The 20,333-nt window shown below is 50.2% G+C and overlaps 1 protein-coding gene and 2 non-coding genes across 3 annotated transcripts; all 3 read right to left on the bottom strand.

Annotated features, from left to right (window-relative positions):
- Window positions 1–4,003: 4,003 nt before the first annotated feature.
- LOC121561267 (nucleolar protein 58) lies at window positions 4,004–19,943 on the bottom strand. The gene is made up of 12 exons (XM_045217532.1): window positions 19,762–19,943; window positions 19,035–19,111; window positions 18,837–18,889; window positions 15,248–15,509; window positions 14,918–14,982; window positions 14,168–14,575; window positions 13,792–13,955; window positions 13,542–13,676; window positions 10,994–11,055; window positions 7,111–7,253; window positions 4,834–4,967; window positions 4,004–4,748 (listed from the first exon to the last, which is right to left on the bottom strand). The coding sequence occupies exons 1-12, from the start codon at window positions 19,804–19,806 to the stop codon at window positions 4,692–4,694; spliced, it is 1,605 nt and encodes a 534-aa protein (XP_045073467.1). The 5' UTR covers window positions 19,807–19,943; the 3' UTR covers window positions 4,004–4,691.
- On the bottom strand, window positions 13,411–13,493 carry LOC121561271. The gene has a single exon (XR_005999205.1). It is a non-coding gene; the product is annotated as a small nucleolar RNA SNORD11B (small nucleolar RNA).
- Window positions 14,036–14,115, bottom strand: LOC121561270. Its single transcript, XR_005999204.1, has one exon. It is a non-coding gene; the product is annotated as a small nucleolar RNA SNORD11B (small nucleolar RNA).
- Window positions 19,944–20,333: the final 390 nt, after the last annotated feature.

Genomic DNA, 20,333 nt, shown 5'->3' with positions numbered 1-20,333 from the left:
GTCTCACCCCTAACCCCAGTCTCATTCACCCCCTAACCCCAGGCTCAGTCTCACCCCCTAACCCCAGGCTCAGTCTCACCCCCTAACCCCAGTCTCACCCCCTAACCCCAGGCCCAGTCTCACCCCCTAACCCCAGTCTCACCCCCTAACCCCAGTCTCATCCCCTAACCCCAGGCCCAGTCTCACCCCCTAACCCCAGTCTCACCCCCTAACCCCAGTCTCACCCCTAACCCCAGGCTCAGTCTCACCCCTAACCCCAGTCTCACCCCCTAACCCCAGGCTCAGTCTCACCCCTAACCCCAGTCTCACCCCTAACCCCCAGGCCCAGTCTCACCCCCCAACCCCAGTCTCACCCCCCTAACCCCAGTCTCACCCCCTAACCCCAGTCTCACCCCCTAACCCCAGGCCCAGTCTCACCCCCTAACCCCAGTCTCACCCCCTAACCCCAGTCTCACCCCTAACCCCAGGCCCAGTCTCACCCCTAACCCCAGGCTCAGTCTCACCCCCTAACCCCAGGCTCAGTCTCACCCCCTAACCCCGGCTCAGTCTCACCCCCTAACCCCAGTCTCACCCCCTAACCCCAGGCTCAGTCTCACCCCCTAACCCCAGTCTCACCCCCTAACCCCAGGCCCAGTCTCACCCCCTAACCCCAGGCTCAGTCTCACCCCTAACCCCAGTCTCACCCCTAACCCCAGGCTCAGTCTCACCCCTAACCCCAGGCCCAGTCTCACCCCCTAACCCCAGTCTCACCCCCTAACCCCAGTCTCACCCCCTAACCCCTAACCCCAGTCTCACCCCCTAACCCCAGTCTCACCCCCTAACCCCAGTCTCACCCCGTAACCCCAGTCTCACCCCCTAACCCCAGGTCTGTCTGTCAGAGTTTAATATACACTGCTCAAAAACATAAAGGGAACACTAAAATAACACATCCTAGATCTGAATGAATTAAATAATCTTATTAAATACTTTTTTCTTTACATAGTTGAATGTGCTGACAACAAAATCACACAAAAATTATCAATGGAAATCAAATTTATTTGGAGTCACACTCAAAATTAAAGTGGAAAACCACACTACAGGCTGATCCAACTTTGATGTAATGTCCTTAAAACAAGTCAAAATGAGGCTCAGTAGTGTGTGTGGCCTCCACGTGCCTGTATGACCTCCCTACAACGCCTGGGCATGCTCCTGATGAGGTGGCGGAAGGTCTCCTGATGGATCTCCTCCCAGACCTGGACTAAAGCATCCGCCAACTCCTGGACAGTCTGTGGTGCAACGTGGCGTTGGTGGATGGAGCGAGACATGATGTCCCAGATGTGCTCAATTGGATTCAGGTCTGGGGAATGGGCGGGCCAGTCCATAGCATCAATGCCTTCCTCTTGCAGGAACTGCTGACACACTCCAGCCACATGAGGTCTAGCATTGTCTTGCATTAGGAGGAACCCAGGGCCAACTGCACCAGCATATGGTCTCACAAGGGGTCTGTGGATCTCATCTCGGTACCTAATGGCAGTCAGGCTACCTCTGGCGAGCACATGGAGGGCTGTGCGGCCCCCCAAAGAAATGCCACCCCACACCATGACTGACCCACCGCCAAACCGGTCATGCTGGAGGATGTTGCAGGCAGCAGAACGTTCTCCACGGCGTCTCCAGACTGTCATGTCTGCTCAGTGTGAACCTGCTTTCATCTGTGAAGAGAACAGGGCGCCAGTGGCGAATATGCCAATCTTGGTGTTCTCTGGCAAATGCCAAACGTCCTGCACGGTGTTGGGCTGTAAGCACAACCCACATCTGTGGACGTCGGGCCCTCATACCACCCTCATGGAGTCTGTTTCTGACCGTTTGAACAGACACATGCACATTTGTGGCCTGCTGGAGGTCATTTTGCAGGGCTCTGGCAGTGCTCCTCCTTACACAAAGGCGGAGGTAGCGGTCCTGCTGCTGGGTTGTTGCCCTCCTACGGCCTCCTCCACGTCTCCTGATGTACTGGCCTGTCTCCTGGTAGCGCCTCCATGCTCTGGACACTACGCTGACAGACACAGCAAACCTTCTTGCCACAGCTCGCATTGATGTGCCATCCTGGATGAGCTGCACTACCTGAGCCACTTGTGTGGGCTGTAGACTCCGTCTCATGCTACCACTAGAGTGAAAGCACCGCCAGCATTCAAAAGTGACCAAAACATCAGCCAGGAAGCATAGGAACTGAGAAGTGGTCTGTGGTCACCACCTGCAGAACCACTCCTTTATTGGGGGTGTCTTGCTAATTGCCTATCATTTCCACCTGTTGTCTATTCCATTTGCACAACAGCATGTGACATTTATTGTCAATCAGTGTTGCTTCCTAAGTGGACAGTTTGATTTCACAGAAGTGTGATTGACTTGGAGTTACATTGTGTTGTTTAAGTGTTCCCTTAATTTTTTTGAGCAGTGTATATTGCATTTGGAAACTATTCAGACCCCTGGACTTCTTCCACATTACAGCCTTACTCTAAAATTGATTAAATAAATAAAAATCCTCAATCTACACACGAAACCCCATAATGACAAAGCGAAAACAGTTTTGCCATTTTCACTAATTTATTACAAATAAAATAACAGAAATACCTTATTTACATGAGTATTCAGACCCTTTGCTATGAGACTCAAAATTGAGTGCAGATGCATCCTGTTTCCAGTGATCATCCTTGAGATGTTTCTACAGCTTTGAGTCCACCTGTGGTAAATTCAATTGATTGAATATGATTTGGAAAGGCACACACCTGTCTATATAAGGTCCCACAGTTGGCAGTGCATGTCAGAGCAAAAACCAAGCTTGAAGTCAAAGGAATTGTCCGTAGAGCTCTCAGACAGGATTGTGTTGAGGCACAGATCTGGGGAATGGTACCAAAACATCTCTGCAGCATTGAAGGTCCCCAAGAACAGTGGCCTCCATCATTCTTAAATGGAAGAAGTTTGGAACCACCAAGACTCTTCCTAGAGCTGGCCGCCCAGCCAAACTGAGCAATCGGTGGAGAAGGGCCTTGGTCAGGGAGGTGACCAAGAACCCGATGGTCACTCTGACAGAGATCCAGAGTTCCTCTGTTGAGATGGGAGAACCTTCCAGAAGGACAACCATCTCTGCGGCACTCCACCAATCAGGCCTTTATGGTAGAGTGGCCAGATGGAAGCCGCTCCTCAGTAAAAGGCACATGACAGTCCGCTTGGAGTTTGCCAAAAGCCACCTAAAGGACTCTCAGTCCATGAGAAACAAGATTCTCTGGTCTGATGAAACCAAGATTGAACTCTTTGGCCTGAATGCCAAGCGTCACATCTGGTGGAAACCTGGCACCATCCCTACGGTGAAGCATGGTGGTGGCAGCATCATGCTGTGGGGATGTTTTTCAGTGGCAGGGACTGGGAGACTAGTCAGGATCGAGGAAAAGATGAATGGAGCAAAGTACAAAGAGATCCTTGATGAAAACCTGCTCCAGAGCGCTCAGGACCTCAGACTGGGGCAATGGTTCACCTTCATAGGAGTGGCTTCGGGACAAGTCTCTGAATGTCCTTGAGTGGCCCAGCAAGAGCCCAGCCTTGAACCCGATCGAACATCTCTGGAGAGACCTGAAAATAGCTGTGCAGCGACGCTCCCCATCCAACCTGACAGAGCTCGAGAGGATCTGCAGAGAAGAATGGGAGAAACTCCCCAAATACAGGTGTGCCAAGCTTGTAGCGTCATACCCAAGAAGACTCGAGGCTGTAATCGCTGCCAAAGGTGCTTCAACAAAGTGCTGAGTAAAGGATCTGAATACTTATGTAAATGTGATATTTCAGTTTTGTATTTTGAATACATTTGCAAAATATCTATACATTTGTTTTTGCTTTGTCATTATGGGGTATTGTGTGTAGATTGATTAGGGGTGGGGGAACTATTTAATCAATTTTAGAATAAGGCTGAAACGTAACAAAACGTAGAAAGTCAAGGGGTCTGAAAACACTATAGCTGGAATGAAGGGAAATACCATCATCTGAGAAAATGGATTTAATCCACCAGAGCAGAAGTTGACTTGTGGACAAAGACTTGTGGGAAACAGACATCAAAACAGCTGTTAAAAATGGTATGTTGTTAAACCAGTGGAGAAATGAAATGTTTTAACATGAACATTGACAAGCTGATATTGTATACAATCCATTGGCTCTTTAGGTTACAGTATACTAAAAAAGGGTCATCTTAAACGCAAATCCACACAGTACGATTTTTACACGATCATTAAGTCTCATTCCTAATCATAACATATCAGCTGCTGGTCATTCTGAAATAACCTCTGTCTCCAGTTCCTCTCTCCGCTAGCCTTTAAAACGGCTAATACGTGACAGTCAGGGCCCTGGTAGATACGTGACAGTCAGGGCCCTGGTAGATACGTGACAGTCAGGGCCCTGGTAGATACGTGACAGTCAGGGCCCTGGTAGATACGTGACAGTCAGGGCCCTGGTAGATACGTGACAGTCAGGGCCCTGGTAGATACGTGACAGTCAGGGCCCTGGTAGATACGTGACAGTCAGGGCCCTGGTAGATACGTGACAGTCAGGGCCCTGGTAGATACGTGACAGTCAGGGCCCTGGTAGATACGTGACAGTCAGGGCCCTGGTAGATACGTGTGCAACGACAACTAAAAGTCCTAATATAATACAGTTTCTCCCCAAACAGAAGCAGATTATTCTCCCTCTTCCTCCTTGACCTTCTTCTTTTTCTTCTTCTTCTTCTTTGATGACTAAAATCACAAGAAATAAGGTTAGTATGTTTGTTCAGACAGAACAGCTGAGATGAGCATGTCCCCATCATGCATTGCTACGTACTTCCTCTGTGGGAGAGACGGTCGCCTCCTCTTCCTCCTCCTTCACGTCCATCGCCTCCTCCGCTGCCTCGGCTTTCCTCGCCTTCTTTTTCTTCTTCTTGGGAGTTTCTTCTGCTGCCGTTGACGCCTCTGGTTCTGAATGAAAACAGAACGCACCGTGAGACAAGACAACTTAATACAGACTGCTGAGATTCTTTTATTTTATATGATTAGACGGCTGAGAACGGGTCTCATGTTATGGATTGTGTTATAGACGGCTGAGAACGGGTCTCATGTTCTGGATTGTGTTATAGACGGCTGAGACGGTCTCGTTCTGGATTGTGATAGACGGCTGAGAACGGGTCTCATGTTATGGATTGTGTTATAGACGGCTGAGAACGGGTCTCATGTTATGGATTGTGTTATAGACGGCTGAGAATGGGTCTCATGTTATGGATTGTGTTATAGACGGCTGAGAACGGGTCTCATGTTCTGGATTGTGTTATAGACGGCTGAGAACGGGTCTCATGTTATGGATTGTGTTATAGACGGCTGAGAATGGGTCTCATGTTATGGATTAGACGGCTGAGAACAGGTCTCATGTTCTGGATTGTGTTATAGACGGCTGAGAACGGGTCTCATGTTATGGATTGTGTTATAGACGGCTGAGAACGGGTCTCATGTTATGGATTGCGTTATAGACGGCTGAGAATGGGTCTCATGTTCTGGATTGTTTAGACGGCTGAGAACGGGTCTCATGTTATGGATTGTGTTATAGACGGCTGAGATCTTAGGCTGGGTCTCATGTTATGGATTGTGTTATAGACGGCTGAGAACGGGTCTCATGTTATGGATTGTGTTATAGACGGCTGAGAACGGGTCTCATGTTATGGATTGTGTTATAGACGGCTGAGAACGGGTCTCATGTTATGGATTGTGTTATAGACGGCTGAGAACGGGTCTCATGTTATGGATTGTGTTATAGACGGCTGAGAACGGGTCTCATGTTCTGGATTGTGTTATAGACGGCTGAGAACGGGTCTCATGTTATGGATTGTGTTATAGACGGCTGAGAATCGGGTCTCATGTTCTGGATTGTGTTATAGACGGCTGAGAACGGGTCTCATGTTCTGGATTGTGTTATAGACGGCTGAGAATGGGTCTCATGTTATGGATTGTGTTATAGACGGCTGAGAATGGGTCTCATGTTATGGATTGTGTTATAGACGGCTGAGAATGGGTCTCATGTTCTGGATTGTGTTATAGACGGCTGAGAATGGGTCTCATGTTATGGATTGTGTTATAGACGGCTGAGAACGGGTCTCATGTTCTGGATTGTGTTATAGACGGCTGAGAATGGGTCTCATGTTATGGATTGTGTTATAGACGGCTGAGAATGGGTCTCATGTTATGGATTGTGTTATAGGCGGCTGAGAACGGGTCTCATGTTCTGGATTGTGTTATAGACGGCTGAGAACGGGTCTCATGTTCTGGATTGTGTTATAGACGGCTGAGAATGGGTCTCATGTTATGGATTGTGTTATAGACGACTGAGAACGGGTCTCATGTTATGGATTGTGTTATAGACGGCTGAGAACGGGTCTCATGTTATGGATTGTGTTATAGACGGCTGAGAACGGGTCTCATGTTATGGATTAGACGGCTGAGAACAGGTCTCATGTTCTGGATTGTGTTATAGGCGGCTGAGAACGGGTCTCATGTTCTGGATTGTGTTATAGACGGCTGAGAACGGGTCTCATGTTCTGGATTGTGTTATAGGCGGCTGAGAACGGGTCTCATGTTATGGATTGTGTTATAGGCGGCTGAGAACGGGTCTCATGTTCTGGATTGTGTTATAGACGGCTGAGAACGGGTCTCATGTTCTGGATTGTGTTATAGGCGGCTGAGAATGGGTCTCATGTTCTGGATTGTGTTATAGACGACTGAGAATGGGTCTCATGTTATGGATTGTGTTATAGACGACTGAGAACGGGTCTCATGTTATGGATTGTGTTATAGACGGCTGAGAATGGGTCTCATGTTATGGATTGTGTTATAGACGACTGAGAACGGGTCTCATGTTATGGATTGTGTTATAGACGACTGAGAACGGGTCTCATGTTATGGATTGTGTTATAGACGGCTGAGAACGGGTCTCATGTTCTGGATTGTGTTATAGACGGCTGAGAACGGGTCTCATGTTATGGATTGTGTTATAGACGGCTGAGAATGGGTCTCATGTTAGGAATTGTGTTTATATAAATAGGATGTTGTATTATGGAAGAGGGGCCCAACTGACCTTCCACAGGTTCTTTCTTGGGTTTCTTGGATTTGACTGCCACCGGTGTGACCACCTCTTCCTCCTCCACCTCCTCAAACTTCCTCTTCTTGGAAACAGAGGGGAGGGTGGAGTCTCCGGAGGGGTCGTACACCTTCACGTCACTATGGAGACACGACAGAATGTTAACATAGACATGACAAAACGTTAGTTACCAGTAGGGCTGGTAATTAGTCGACTGGTCGATTGTTTGGTCGATAGGCGGCTGTTAGTTGACCAAGACGTTTTTTAGTCGAGCAGTAGCAAATCTTTTTTTTTTTGGTGGAACACTAGACACCCTTCTGATTCGCTCCCATTTCATTGCGGAGGCCGAGGCTAACCCTAGTGCGGAGGCCGGGGCTAACCCTAGTGCGGAGGCCGGGGCTAACCCTAGTGCGGAGGCTAACCCTAGTGCGGAGGCCGGGGCTAACCCTAGTGCGGAGGCTAACCCTAGTGCGGAGGCCGGGGCTAACCCTAGTGCGGAGGCGGGGGCTAACCTAGTGCGGAGGCCGGGTAACCCTAGTGCGGAGGCTAACCTAGTGCGGAGGCTAACCCTAGTGCGGAGGCTAACCCTAGTGCGGAGGCTAACCCTAGTGCCGAGGCTAACCCTAGTGCGGAGGCTAACCCTAGTGCGGAGGCTAACCCTAGTGCCGAGGCTAACCCTAGTGCCGAGGCTAACCCTAGTGCGGAGGCTAACCCTAGTGCGGAGGCTAACCCTAGTGCGGAGGCTAACCCTAGTGCGGAGGCCGGGGCTAACCCTAGTGCGGAGGCTAACCCTAGTGCGGAGGCTAACCCTAGTGCGGAGGCTAACCCTAGTGCGGAGGCTAACCCTAGTGCGGAGGCTAACCCTAGTGCGGAGGCTAACCCTAGTGCCGAGGCTAACCCTAGTGCGGAGGCTAACCCTAGTGCCGAGGCCAACCCTAGTGCGGAGGCCGGGGCTAACCCTAGTGCGGAGGCTAACCCTAGTGCGGAGGCTAACCCTAGTGCGGAGGCTAACCCTAGTGCCGAGGCTAACCCTAGTGCGGAGGCCGAGGCTAACCCTAGTGCCGAGGCTAACCCTAGTGCCGAGGCTAACCCTAGTGCCGAGGCTAACCCTAGTGCCGAGCCGAGGCTAACCCTAGTGCCGAGGCTAACCCTAGTGCCGAGGCTAACCCTAGTGCCGAGGCTAACCCTAGTGCCGAGGCTAACCCTAGTGCCGAGGCTAACCCTAGTGCCGAGGCTAACCCTAGTGCCGAGGCTAACCCTGAGTGCCGAGGCTAACCTAGTGCCGAGGCTAACCCTAGTGCCGAGGCTAACCCTAGTGCCGAGGCTAACCCTAGTGCCGGAGGCTAACCCTAGTGCCGAGGCTAACCCTAGTGCCGAGGCTAACCCTAGTGCCGAGGCCGGGGCTAACCCTAGTGCGGAGGCCAACCCTAGTGCGGAGGCCGGGGCTAACCCTAGTGCGGAGGCTAACCCTAGTGCGGAGGCCGAGGCTAACCCTAGTGCCGAGGCTAACCCTAGTGCGGAGGCTAACCCTAGTGCGGAGGCTAACCCTAGTGCGGAGGCTAACCCTAGTGCCGAGGCCAACCCTAGTGCGAGGCTAACCCTAGTGCCGAGGCTAACCCTAGTGCCGAGGCTAACCCTAGTGCCGAGGCTAACCCTAGTGCCGAGGCTAACCCTAGTGCCGAGGCTAACCCTAGTGCCGAGGCTAACCCTAGTGCCGAGGCTAACCCTAGTGCCGAGGCTAACCCTAGTGCCGAGGCTAACCCTAGTGCCGAGGCCAACCCTAGTGCCGAGGCTAACCCTAGTGCCGAGGCTAACCCTAGTGCCGAGGCTAACCCTAGTGCCGAGGCTAACCCTAGTGCCGAGGCTAACCCTAGTGCCGAGGCTAACCCTAGTGCCGAGGCTAACCCTAGTGCCGAGGCTAACCCTAGTGCCGAGGCTAACCTAGTGCCGAGGCTAACCCTAGTGCCGAGGCTAACCCTAGTGCCGAGGCTAACCCTAGTGCGAGGCTAACCCTAGTGCGAGGCTAACCCTAGTGCAGAGGCTAACCCTAGTGCCGAGGCTAACCCTAGTGCCGAGGCTAACCCTAGTGCCGAGGCTAACCCTAGTGCGGAGGCTAACCCTAGTGGGGAGGCCGAGGCTAACCCTAGTGGGGAGGCCGAGGCTAACCCTAGTGGGGAGGCCGAGGCTAACCCTAGTGGGGAGGCCGAGGCTAACCCTAGTGGGAGGCCGAGGCTAACCCTAGTGGGGAGGCCGAGGCTAACCCTAGTGGGGAGGCCGAGGCTAACCCTAGTGGGGAGGCCGAGGCTAACCCTAGTGGGGAGGCCGAGGCTAACCCTAGTGGGGAGGCCGGGGCTAACCCTAGTGCGGAGGCCGGGGCTAACCCTAGTGCGGAGGCTAACCCTAGTGCCGAGGCTAACCCTAGTGCGGAGGCTAACCCTAGTGCCGAGGCTAACCCTAGTGCGGAGGCTAACCCTAGTGCCGAGGCTAACCCTAGTGGGGAGGCCGAGGCTAACCCTAGTGGGGAGGCCGAGGCTAACCCTAGTGGGGAGGCCGAGGCTAACCCTAGTGGGGAGGCCGAGGCTAACCCTAGTGGGGAGGCCGAGGCTAACCCTAGTGCGGAGGCCGAGGCTAACCCTAGTGGGGAGGCCGAGGCTAACCCTAGTGCGGAGGCCGAGGCTAACCCTAGTGCGGAGGCCGAGGCTAACCCTAGTGCGGAGGCCGAGGCTAACCCTAGTGCGACAGACGGCTAGTTACCAGAGACACGACTAGTTACCAGAGACACGACAGACGGCTAGTTACCAGAGACACGACAGACGGCTAGTTACCAGAGACACGACAGACGGCTAGTTACCAGAGACCACGACAGACGAAGCTAGTTACCAGAGACACGACAGACGGCTAGTTACCAGAGACACGACAGACGGCTAGTTACCAGAGACACGACAGACGGCTAGTTACCAGAGACACGACAGACGGCTAGTTACCAGAGACACGACAGACGGCTAGTTACCAGAGACACGACAGACGGCTAGTTACCAGAGACACGACAGACGGCTAGTTACCAGAGACACGACAGACGGCTAGTTACAGAGCCGGCTAGTTACCAGAGACACGACAGACGGCTAGTTACCAGAGACACGACAGACGGCTAGTTACCAGAGACACGACAGACGGCTAGTTACCAGAGACACGACAGACGGCTAGTTACCAGAGACACGACAGACGGCTAGTTACCAGAGACACGACAGGCGGCTAGTTACCAGAGACACGACAGACGGCTAGTTACCAGAGACACGACAGACGGCTAGTTACCAGAGACACGACAGACGGCTAGTTACCAGAGACACGACAGACGGCTAGTTACAGAGACACGACAGACGGCTGGTTACCAGAGACACGACAGGCGGCTAGTTACCAGAGACACGACAGACGGCTAGTTACCAGAGACACGACAGACGGCTGGTGCAGAACCACGACAGCGGCTGGTACAGAGACCACGACAGACGGCTAGTTACCAGAGACACGACAGACGGCTAGTTACCAGAGACACGACAGACGGCTAGTTACCAGAGACACGACAGACGGCTAGTTACCAGAGACACGACAGACGGCTAGTTACCAGAGACACGACAGACGGCTAGTTACCAGAGACACGACAGACGGCTAGTTACCAGAGACACGACAGACGGCTAGTTACCAGAGACACGACAGACGGCTAGTTACCAGAGACACGACAGACGGCTAGTTACCAGAGACACGACAGACGGCTAGTTACCAGAGACACGACAGACGGCTAGTTACCAGAGACACGACAGACGGCTAGTTACCAGAGACACGACAGGTTAGTTACACAACACAGTAGTCTCCAGGTGTAACTCACCTCTTGTGTTGGTATTTGTCAGACTTGGCCATGGCTTTGCCTGTTCCACTGATTCTTCTGATCTGAAGGGAGAAACCAGGGTCAGTACAATATTAGGGGAGGAGTAGGGGACTAATAAGAGTAGTGTGGGGGACTAGTAGATTAGGGGACCACAGTAGAGTAGGGGACTAGTAGATTAGGGGACCACAGTAGGGGACTAGTAGATTAGGGGACCACAGTAGAGTAGGGGACTAGTAGATTAGGGGACCACAGTAGGGGACTAGTAGATTAGGGGACCACAGTAGGGGACCACAGTAGGGGACCAGTAGATTAGGGGACCACAGTAGGGGACCAGTAGATTAGGGGACCACAGATTAGGGGACTAGTAGATTAGGGGACCACAGATTAGGGGACTAGTAGATTAGGGGACCAGTAGATTAGGGGACCACAGTAGGGGACTAGTAGATTAGGGGACCACAGTAGGGGACCACAGTAGGGGACTAGTAGATTAGGGGACCACAGTAGGGGACCAGTAGATTAGGGGACCACAGTAGGGGAGCAGTAGATTAGGGGACCACAGTAGGGGAGCAGTAGATTAAGGGACCACAGTAGGGGACCACAGATTAGGGGACCACAGTAGATTAGGGGACCACAGTAGGGGACCAGTAGATTAGGGGACCACAGTAGGGGACTAGTAGATTAGGGGACCACAGTAGGGGATCAGTAGATCAGGGGACCACAGTAGATTAGGGGACCACAGTAGGGGACTAGTAGATTTAGGGGACCACAGTAGGGGACTAGTAGATTTAGGGGACCACAGTAGGGGACCAGTAGATTTAGGGGACCACAGTAGGGGACTAGTAGATTTAGGGGACCACAGTAGATTAGGGGAACACAGTAGGGGACCACAGTAGATTAGGGGACTAGTAGATTAGGGGATCAGTAGATTAGGGGACCACAGTAGGGGACTAGTAGATTAGGGGACCACAGTAGGGGACTAGTAGATTAGGGGATCAGTAGATTAGGGGACCACAGTAGGGGAGCAGTAGATTAAGGGACCACAGTAGGGGACCACAGATTCAGGGGACCACAGTAGATTAGGGGCCACAGTAGGGGACCAGTAGATTAGGGACGTGGGGACTAGTAGATTAGGGGACCACAGTAGGGGATCAGTAGATCAGGGGACCACAGTAGATTAGGGGACCACAGTAGGGGACTAGTAGATTTAGGGGACCACAGTAGGGGACTAGTAGATTTAGGGGACCACAGTAGGGGACCAGTAGATTTAGGGGACCACAGTAGGGGACTAGTAGATTTAGGGGACCACAGTAGATTAGGGGAACACAGTAGGGGACCACAGTAGATTAGGGGACTAGTAGATTAGGGGATCAGTAGATTAGGGGACCACAGTAGGGGACTAGTAGATTAGGGGACCACAGTAGGGGACTAGTAGATTAGGGGACCACAGTAGTAGAGGACTAGTAGATTAGGGGGACCACAGTAGGGGACCAGTAGATTAGGGGACCACAGTAGGGGACTAGTAGATTAGGGGACCACAGTAGGGGACTAGTAGATTAGGGGACCAGTAGATTAGGGGACCACAGTAGGGGACTAGTAGATTAGGGGACCACAGTAGGGGACTAGTAGATTAGGGGACCACAGTAGGGGACTAGTAGATTAGGGGACCACAGTAGAGTAGGGGACTAGTAGATTAGGGGACCACAGTAGGGGACTAGTAGATTAGGGGACCACAGTAGGGGACTAGTAGATTAGGGGACCACAGTAGGGGACTAGTAGATTAGGGGACCACAGTAGGGGCCAGTAGATTAGAGGACTAGTAGATTAGGGGAGCAGTAGATTAGGGGACCACAGTAGGGGACCAGTAGATTAGGGGACCACAGTAGGGGACTAGTAGATTAGGGGACCACAGTAGGGGACTAGTAGATTAGGGGACCACAGTAGGGGACTAGTAGATTAGGGGACCACAGTAGGGGACTAGTAGATTAGGGGACCACAGTAGGGGACTAGTAGATTAGGGGACCACAGTAGGGGACTAGTAGATTAGGGGACCACAGTAGGGGGACTAGTAGATTAGGGACCACAGTAGGGGACTAGTATTGGGACACAGTAGGGGACTAGTAGATTAGGGGACCACAGTAGGGGACTAGTAGATTAGGGGACCACAGTGGGGGACCACAGTAGGGGACTAGTAGATTAGGGGACCACAGTAGGGGACTAGTAGATTAGGGGACCACAGTAGGGGACTAGTAGTTTAGGGGACCACAGTAGATTAGGGGACCACAGTAGGGGACCAGTAGATTTAGGGGACCACAGTAGGGGACCAGTAGATTTAGGGGACCACAGTAGGGGGCCTAGTAAAGTAAGGGATCACAGTAGGGGACTAGTAGTGGGACTAGTTGGATATCTCTGTTCAATAATACAAGCTCAGATGAGGTAGTGACTGAAAAGCATCAGGTAGTTTCAGGACTGTTGACATTAGTCATCATCATCACTGCTTGGCATCTCATGTAGTCTGGTTGTTCTGGGCCTCCACCAGAGATCTACTTACTCCCTTCTCCTCTAGGTGGCGTAGTCTGGCCTCCAGCTTGGCCCGGTTCTCAACTCCCATCTCAGCGTTGGTGTCCTCTCCCAGGGCATCGTAGCGGATCGCCAGAGATGCTTTGGCTGCCAGCATCCTGGAGATCTGAGAGGCAAGAAAGAAGCTGGATCAGAACGGCATCACCCCTGGAACATGACAGCAGTCCTGTAGTGTGAAGAGACATTCTACTTCTAGTGTTGGGATGGAACAAAAGCCTCACCTTGCCCTTGTTCTTGGCAGAGGTCTGCCCCACCAGAGAGGCGTGGTAGATGAGACCATATTTGGGCGTGTCCCTGCGGGTCTTCAGGGCTCTGAACAGGGCCTTCTCTGCTCCCAGGATCTGGACTGTGGAGGCCGGGTGCTTGGCCAGGTTCAACAGGGACCCTGTCAGAGAGAACCACAACATTTAGGAGCAGTTGGACTTTCCAGCTGCCTGCTACAGGTGTCCAGGTAAGAGGTCTCAATACAAGCTCAGATGAGGTAGTGACTGAAAAGCATCAGGTTTCAGGATTGTGACATATAGTCGTCATAATCACAGCTTGTTTTGTGTTGTGAATGATTCCTGCTGTGTGATTGGCTGTTATATCATGACTCACCAGCGTGGGAGATGAGCCGCGCGCCCACCAGTTCCCCCACCATGACAGTCAGGTTGGGAGCGATAGCCATCATCCTGTTCTTCAGATAGTCGTACAGCTGGGTGCGGTACTCTGTGATCTCTATCACCTGGTCACACAGGTGCATGATGTTACCGATGTCCTCCTCTGACACCTCCGTTCCCATGGAGATCTCTGCAGCCAGTTTGACCTCTGCCTCAACCTCTTCAGGTAGATGTTCGGACAGGTCCGTGGTGGCCACGTTGGTACGGGCCCCTATCTTCCGGACACTCTTGCAGTAGGCCAGGTTGTCTGTGATGATCTTCCCCACCTCGGGGAAGTGCCAACCGTACCACTCCCTACAGCGCATGATGTAGTTGTTGAGCTCCTTGTCCAGGTCATCTAGTAGAGCTAGACAGACCATAATACTAGTTACAGAGCTAGACAGACCATAATACTAGTTACAGAGCTAGACAGACCATAATACTAGTTAGAGACAGACCATAACACTAGTTACAGAGCTAGACAGACCATAATACTAGTTACAGAGCTAGACAGACCATAACACTAGTTACAGAGCTAGACAGACCATAACACTAGTTAGAGACAGACCATAACACTAGTTACAGAGCGAGACAGACCATAATACTAGGTCCATTAGGTTGTGGCCCATAACACTAGGTACAGAGCGAGACAGACCATAATACTAGGTCCATTAGGTTGTGGCCCATCCCTGGTCTAAGAGGTACTTACAGATAGCTTGAACTATCATGGTATCCACTTTGTCAGGGCTGAACTTCAGCTTGTAACGGGACAAACTGTGGAAACAGAAACAGATCAGGATCTTCCATAGCAGCCCTTCAGGTCTTTGATGAATATGACAGAGGTGCTGCCTCAGGGGTAGTGACGAATGCTGAGGAAATCTACACCAGGTTTCAGACAGCAAGATATAATCATCGGCAACACACTTCATGTTAATGATTTTAAATGGAAGTAAATTACAAAGTGTTAGTCTAATGTATTTTTCGTTATAAGACTAGTCTAATGGAGATCCTAATGAATCCAGTGTGTGATCCACCCTACCTGTGAGCCAGTCCCAGAGACATGGCGCTGATCTCCCGGGGGGGCAGGCCAGTGATCAGGGCCTCCATCTGTGTCCTGATCCCTCTCATCAGTTCAGCCACCGCAGGGCTGTGGACGCAGCTCAGGTTCAACTTCTCCTTGATCACGCCTCCCAGTTTAGCGTCGCTGATGGCCAGCTGTTCATGAGCTTCTTTAGCCACCACTTTCTTCAGGATCTTCTTCAGACTCTTCCCCATTTTCCCTTCTGTCATGGCAGTGGCCGCTGGGCACAGGAGAGGGAAGGTATGTTATAGATCCATCATGAAGACAGGAGAGAGAGAGAGAAGGTATGTTATAGATCCATCATGAAGACAGGAGAGAGAGAGAGAAGGTATGTTATAGATCCAACATGAAGACAGGAGAGAGAGATCCAACATGAAGACAGGAGAGAGAGATCCAACATGAAGACAGGAGAGAGAGAGAAGGTATGTTATAGATCCATCATGAAGACAGGAGAGAGAGAGAAGGTATGTTATAGATCCATCATGAAGACAGGAGAGAGAGAGAAGGTATGTTATAGATCCATCATGAAGACAGGAGAGAGAGATCCAACATGAAGACAGGAGAGAGAGAGAGAAGGTATGTTATAGATCCAACATGAAGACAGGAGAGAGAGATCCAACATGAAGACAGGAGAGAGAGAGAGAAGGTATGTTATAGATCCATCATGAAGACAGGAGAGAGAGAGAGAAGGTATGTTATAGATCCAACATGAAGACAGGAGAGAGAGAGAGAAGGTATGTTATAGATCCAACATGAAGACAGGAGAGAGAGATCCAACATGAAGACAGGAGAGAGAGAGAAGGTATGTTATAGATCCATCATGAAGACAGGAGAGAGAGATCCAACATGAAGACAGGAGAGAGAGAGAGAAGGTATGTTATAGATCCATCATGAAGACAGGAGAGAGAGATCCAACATGAAGACAGGAGAGAGAGAGAAGGTATGTTATAGATCCAACATGAAGACAGGAGAGAGAGAGAAGGTATGTTATAGATCCATCATGAAGCCAGGAGAGAGAGATCCAACATGAAGACAGGAGAGAGAGAGAGAAGGTATGTTATAGATCCAACATGAAGACAGGAGAGAGAGAGAGAAGGTATGTTATAGATCCAACATGAAGACAGGAGAGAAGGTACACTACATGACCAAAAGTATGTGGACACCAACTCTAAATATGGAGTTGGTCCCCCCTTTGCTGCTATAACAGCCTCCACTCTTCTGGGAAGGCTTTCCACTAGATGTTGGAACATTGCTGCAGGGACTTGCTTCCATTCAGCCACAAGAGCATTAGTGAGGTCGGGCACTGATGTTGGGCGATTAGGCCTGGCTCACAGTCTGCGTTCCAATTCTTCCCAACAGTGTTCGACAGGGTTGCGGTGAGGACTTGATGCAGGCCAGTCAAGTTCTTCCACACCGATCTGGTACACTATAGTGAGAGCAGGAAGTGTATACTGGCTTCGGCTTCTCACGATGGACAAACAGCATTAACCTGCCTGGCAGAGTGTAACAGTGTTGCTTCCGTCCCCCTCCTCGCCCCTACCTGGGCTTGAACCAGGGACCCTCTGCACACATCCACAACAGTCACCCTCGAAGCACCGTTACCCGTCGCTCCACAAAAGCAGCAGCCCTTGCAGAGCAAGGGAAACAACTACTTCAAGGTCTCAGAGCGAGTGACATCACCGATTGAAACGCTACTAGCGCGCACCGCTAACTAGCTAGCCAGTTCACACTGGTTACACTCACTCCCCTTTTGACCTTCTTTTCCGCAGCAACCAGTGATCCGGGTCAACAGCATCAACGTAACAGTGTTGCTAGTGTGTAACTAGCTGGTTCCATGGGCACTACCTGGTAGACTAATGTAACAGTGTTGCTAGTGTGTAACTAGCTGGTTCCATGGGCACTACCTGGTAGACTAATGTAACAGTGTTGCTAGTGTGTAACTAGCTGGTTCCATGGGCACTACCTGGTAGACTAATGTAACAGTGTTGCTAGTGTGTAACTAGCTGGTTCCATGGGCACTACCTGGTAGACTAATGTAACAGTGTTGCTAGTGTGTAACTAGCTGGTTCCATGGGCACTACCTGGTAGACTAATGTAACAGTGTTGCTAGTGTGTAACTAGCTGGTTCCATGGGCACTACCTGGTAGACTAATGTAACAGTGTTGCTAGTGTGTAACTAGCTGGTTCCATGGGCACTACCTGGTAGACTAATGTAGCAGTGTTGCTAGTGTGTAACTAGCTGGTTCCATGGGCACTACCTGGTAGACTAATGTAGCAGTGTTGCTAGTGTGTAACTAGCTGGTTCCATGGGCACTACCTGGTAGACTAATGTAACAGTGTTGCTAGTGTGTAACTAGCTGGTTCCATGGGCACTACCTGGTAGACTAATGTAGCAGTGTTGCTAGTGTGTAACTAGCTGGTTCCATGGGCACTACCTGGTAGACTAATGTAACAGTGTTGCTAGTGTGTAACTAGCTGGTTCCATGGGCACTACCTGGTAGACTAATGTAACAGTGTTGCTAGTGTGTAACTAGCTGGTTCCATGGGCACTACCTGGTAGACTAATGTAACAGTGTTGCTAGTGTGTAACTAGCTGGTTCCACATGGGCACTACCTGGTAGACTAATGTAACAGTGTTGCTAGTGTGTAACTAGCTGGTTCCATGGGCACTACCTGGTAGACTAATGTAACAGTGTTGCTAGTGTGTAACTAGCTGGTTCCATGGGCACTACCTGGTAGACTAATGTAACAGTGTTGCTAGTGTGTAACTAGCTGGTTCCATGGGCACTACCTGGTAGACTAATGTAACAGTGTTGCTAGTGTGTAACTAGCTGGTTCCATGGGCACTACCTGGTAGACTAATGTAACAGTGTTGCTAGTGTGTAACTAGCTGGTTCCATGGGCACTACCTGGTAGACTAATGTAACAGTGTTGCTAGTGTGTAACTAGCTGGTTCCATGGGCACTACCTGGTAGACTAATGTAACAGTGTTGCTAGTGTGTAACTAGCTGGTTCCATGGGCACTACCTGGTAGACTAATGTAACAGTGTTGCTAGTGTGTAACTAGCTGGTTCCATGGGCACTACCTGGTAGACTAATGTAACAGTGTTGCTAGTGTGTAACTAGCTGGTTCCATGGGCACTACCTGGTAGACTAATGTAACAGTGTTGCTAGTGTGTAACTAGCTGGTTCCATGGGCACTACCTGGTAGACTAATGTAACAGTGTTGCTAGTGTGTAACTAGCTGGTTCCATGGGCACTACCTGGTAGACTAATGTAACAGTGTTGCTAGTGTGTAACTAGCTGGTTCCATGGGCACTACCTGGTAGACTAATGTAACAGTGTTGCTAGTGTGTAACTAGCTGGTTCCATGGGCACTACCTGGTAGACTAATGTAACAGTGTTGCTAGTGTGTAACTAGCTGGTTCCATGGGCACTACCTGGTAGACTAATGTAACAGTGTTGCTAGTGTGTAACTAGCTGGTTCCATGGGCACTACCTGGTAGACTATAGTGAGAGCAACAGGAAAGGTGAAAGGATTCTGTACCTGCCAAAGCCTCTGTTGTGTCCTGGAATTTCTCAAAGTGCTTCAACTTCACTCTGGAAGGAGAAATGGTGCAACGTGTTATTTGACAACTCCAGAATCATGTTCGTTATGCTGATAATATGTAATACTACTGTTCATTGACAACGTATTCAATCGAATCTAAACACTCCTTTATCCAAACATGGGGCCAAAACTCACACTTTGTTGGCCTTCTCCGGCGTTTCGAACTCCTTCCATAAACTGTCCACCTCTTGGAGCTTTGACTCGTCGAGGACCTGGAACAAAAAAGGGTTTAAAGATCTATCAAGTACACAGGCATTCCTTAAATTACCTTCATTTAACTAAACTCGGTTTACATGTGTTGTCATTCAAACTCCTCTGTCAACTGGGTCATGATCAGTAACGGGTGAGCCTGGCAAGAAAGCCAGCATGCGGTCCTTCCAAAATACCACGCACCAGTTATGCTAACTAGGCTAGGAAGAGTAGCCTATTTTAACTGTTGGGTAAGCATTGGCAGCAAATAAATAATTCAACTTTAAAAAACGGCAAAACGGGTTCAAATAGTTGCACAGTTCCAAAAGCCCAGTCCAAGGTAGCAAAGTATCCGTGGCTATCCAGCAGATATCCGTAGCTTGTTAACTTGCCACATGCAACGTGGTTGCTTGACTACTGCGTGTTGGATGAGAAGGCCCAGCTGCAGTGAAAGTAAGGATTGCACGCCAGAACTACCACGACGACCTGAATAGAGAACCAACGGGTACTGTAAACAAAGTGAAACAGTTCTTGACATCGAAATAGTTTGTATTTTAATGCAATAGATGGCTAGCTGCACTGCGAAAACGCGAACCCGGTTAGATTATTTAAAATGTCATGCATCCATCTAAAAATCTTAGAATTTAGAATATAACTTTAGCTAAATACTCACTTTAAATATTGCATAACCAGCAGCGGTTTCAAATAAAACAAGCATCTCTGACGCTTTTTCACCAAGTTTAAACAAAAAATGTATCTCCTTCTCTAGTCACCACGCTGCTCCAACTGAAGAGTGCTGCACGCGGTGATCTGTGTGCTGCATCCGGAAGCAACTTCTCTCTTCAACATCGCGAGAAGTTGCAGAATGAACCACCCGGAAACACGTTCTCTCTTCAACATCGCGAGAAGTTGCAGAATGAACCACCCCGGAAACACGTTCTCTCTTCAACATCGCGAGAAGTTGCAGAATGAACCACCCCGGAAACACGTTCTCTCTTCAACATCGCGAGAAGTTGCAGAATGAACCACCCCGGAAACACGTTCTCTCTTCAGCATCGCGAGAAGTTGCAGAATGAACCTTTTGGAGGCATAAACAAATCAGACAATAACATTTTGGTCGCGTACCGCCAACACAAATTTAGCAGTTGTTATCGCGGGTGTAGAGAAATGCTTATGTTCCATACAGTAATACCTAGCAATACAAAACAATACGCGCAAATTCCCCCGAAATAAGACAGGAATTAC

Source organism: Coregonus clupeaformis, unplaced genomic scaffold, assembly GCF_020615455.1.
Source record: "Coregonus clupeaformis isolate EN_2021a unplaced genomic scaffold, ASM2061545v1 scaf1097, whole genome shotgun sequence".
Taxonomy (NCBI): Eukaryota; Metazoa; Chordata; class Actinopteri; order Salmoniformes; family Salmonidae; genus Coregonus; species Coregonus clupeaformis.
This window is presented reverse-complemented; position numbering and strand designations above follow the sequence as displayed.

Coding starts and splice junctions, on each gene's coding strand:
- LOC121561267 (XM_045217532.1), bottom strand. CDS start 19,806: ATGCTTGTTTTATTTGAAACCGCTGCTGGTTATGCAATATTTAAA. Junction 19,112..19,761: donor CTGGTTATGCAATATTTAAA/GTGAGTATTTAG, acceptor TTTTTGTTCCAG/GTCCTCGACGAGTCAAAGCT. Junction 13,956..14,167: donor GCGGCTCATCTCCCACGCTG/GTGAGTCATGAT, acceptor TCTCTCTGACAG/GGTCCCTGTTGAACCTGGCC.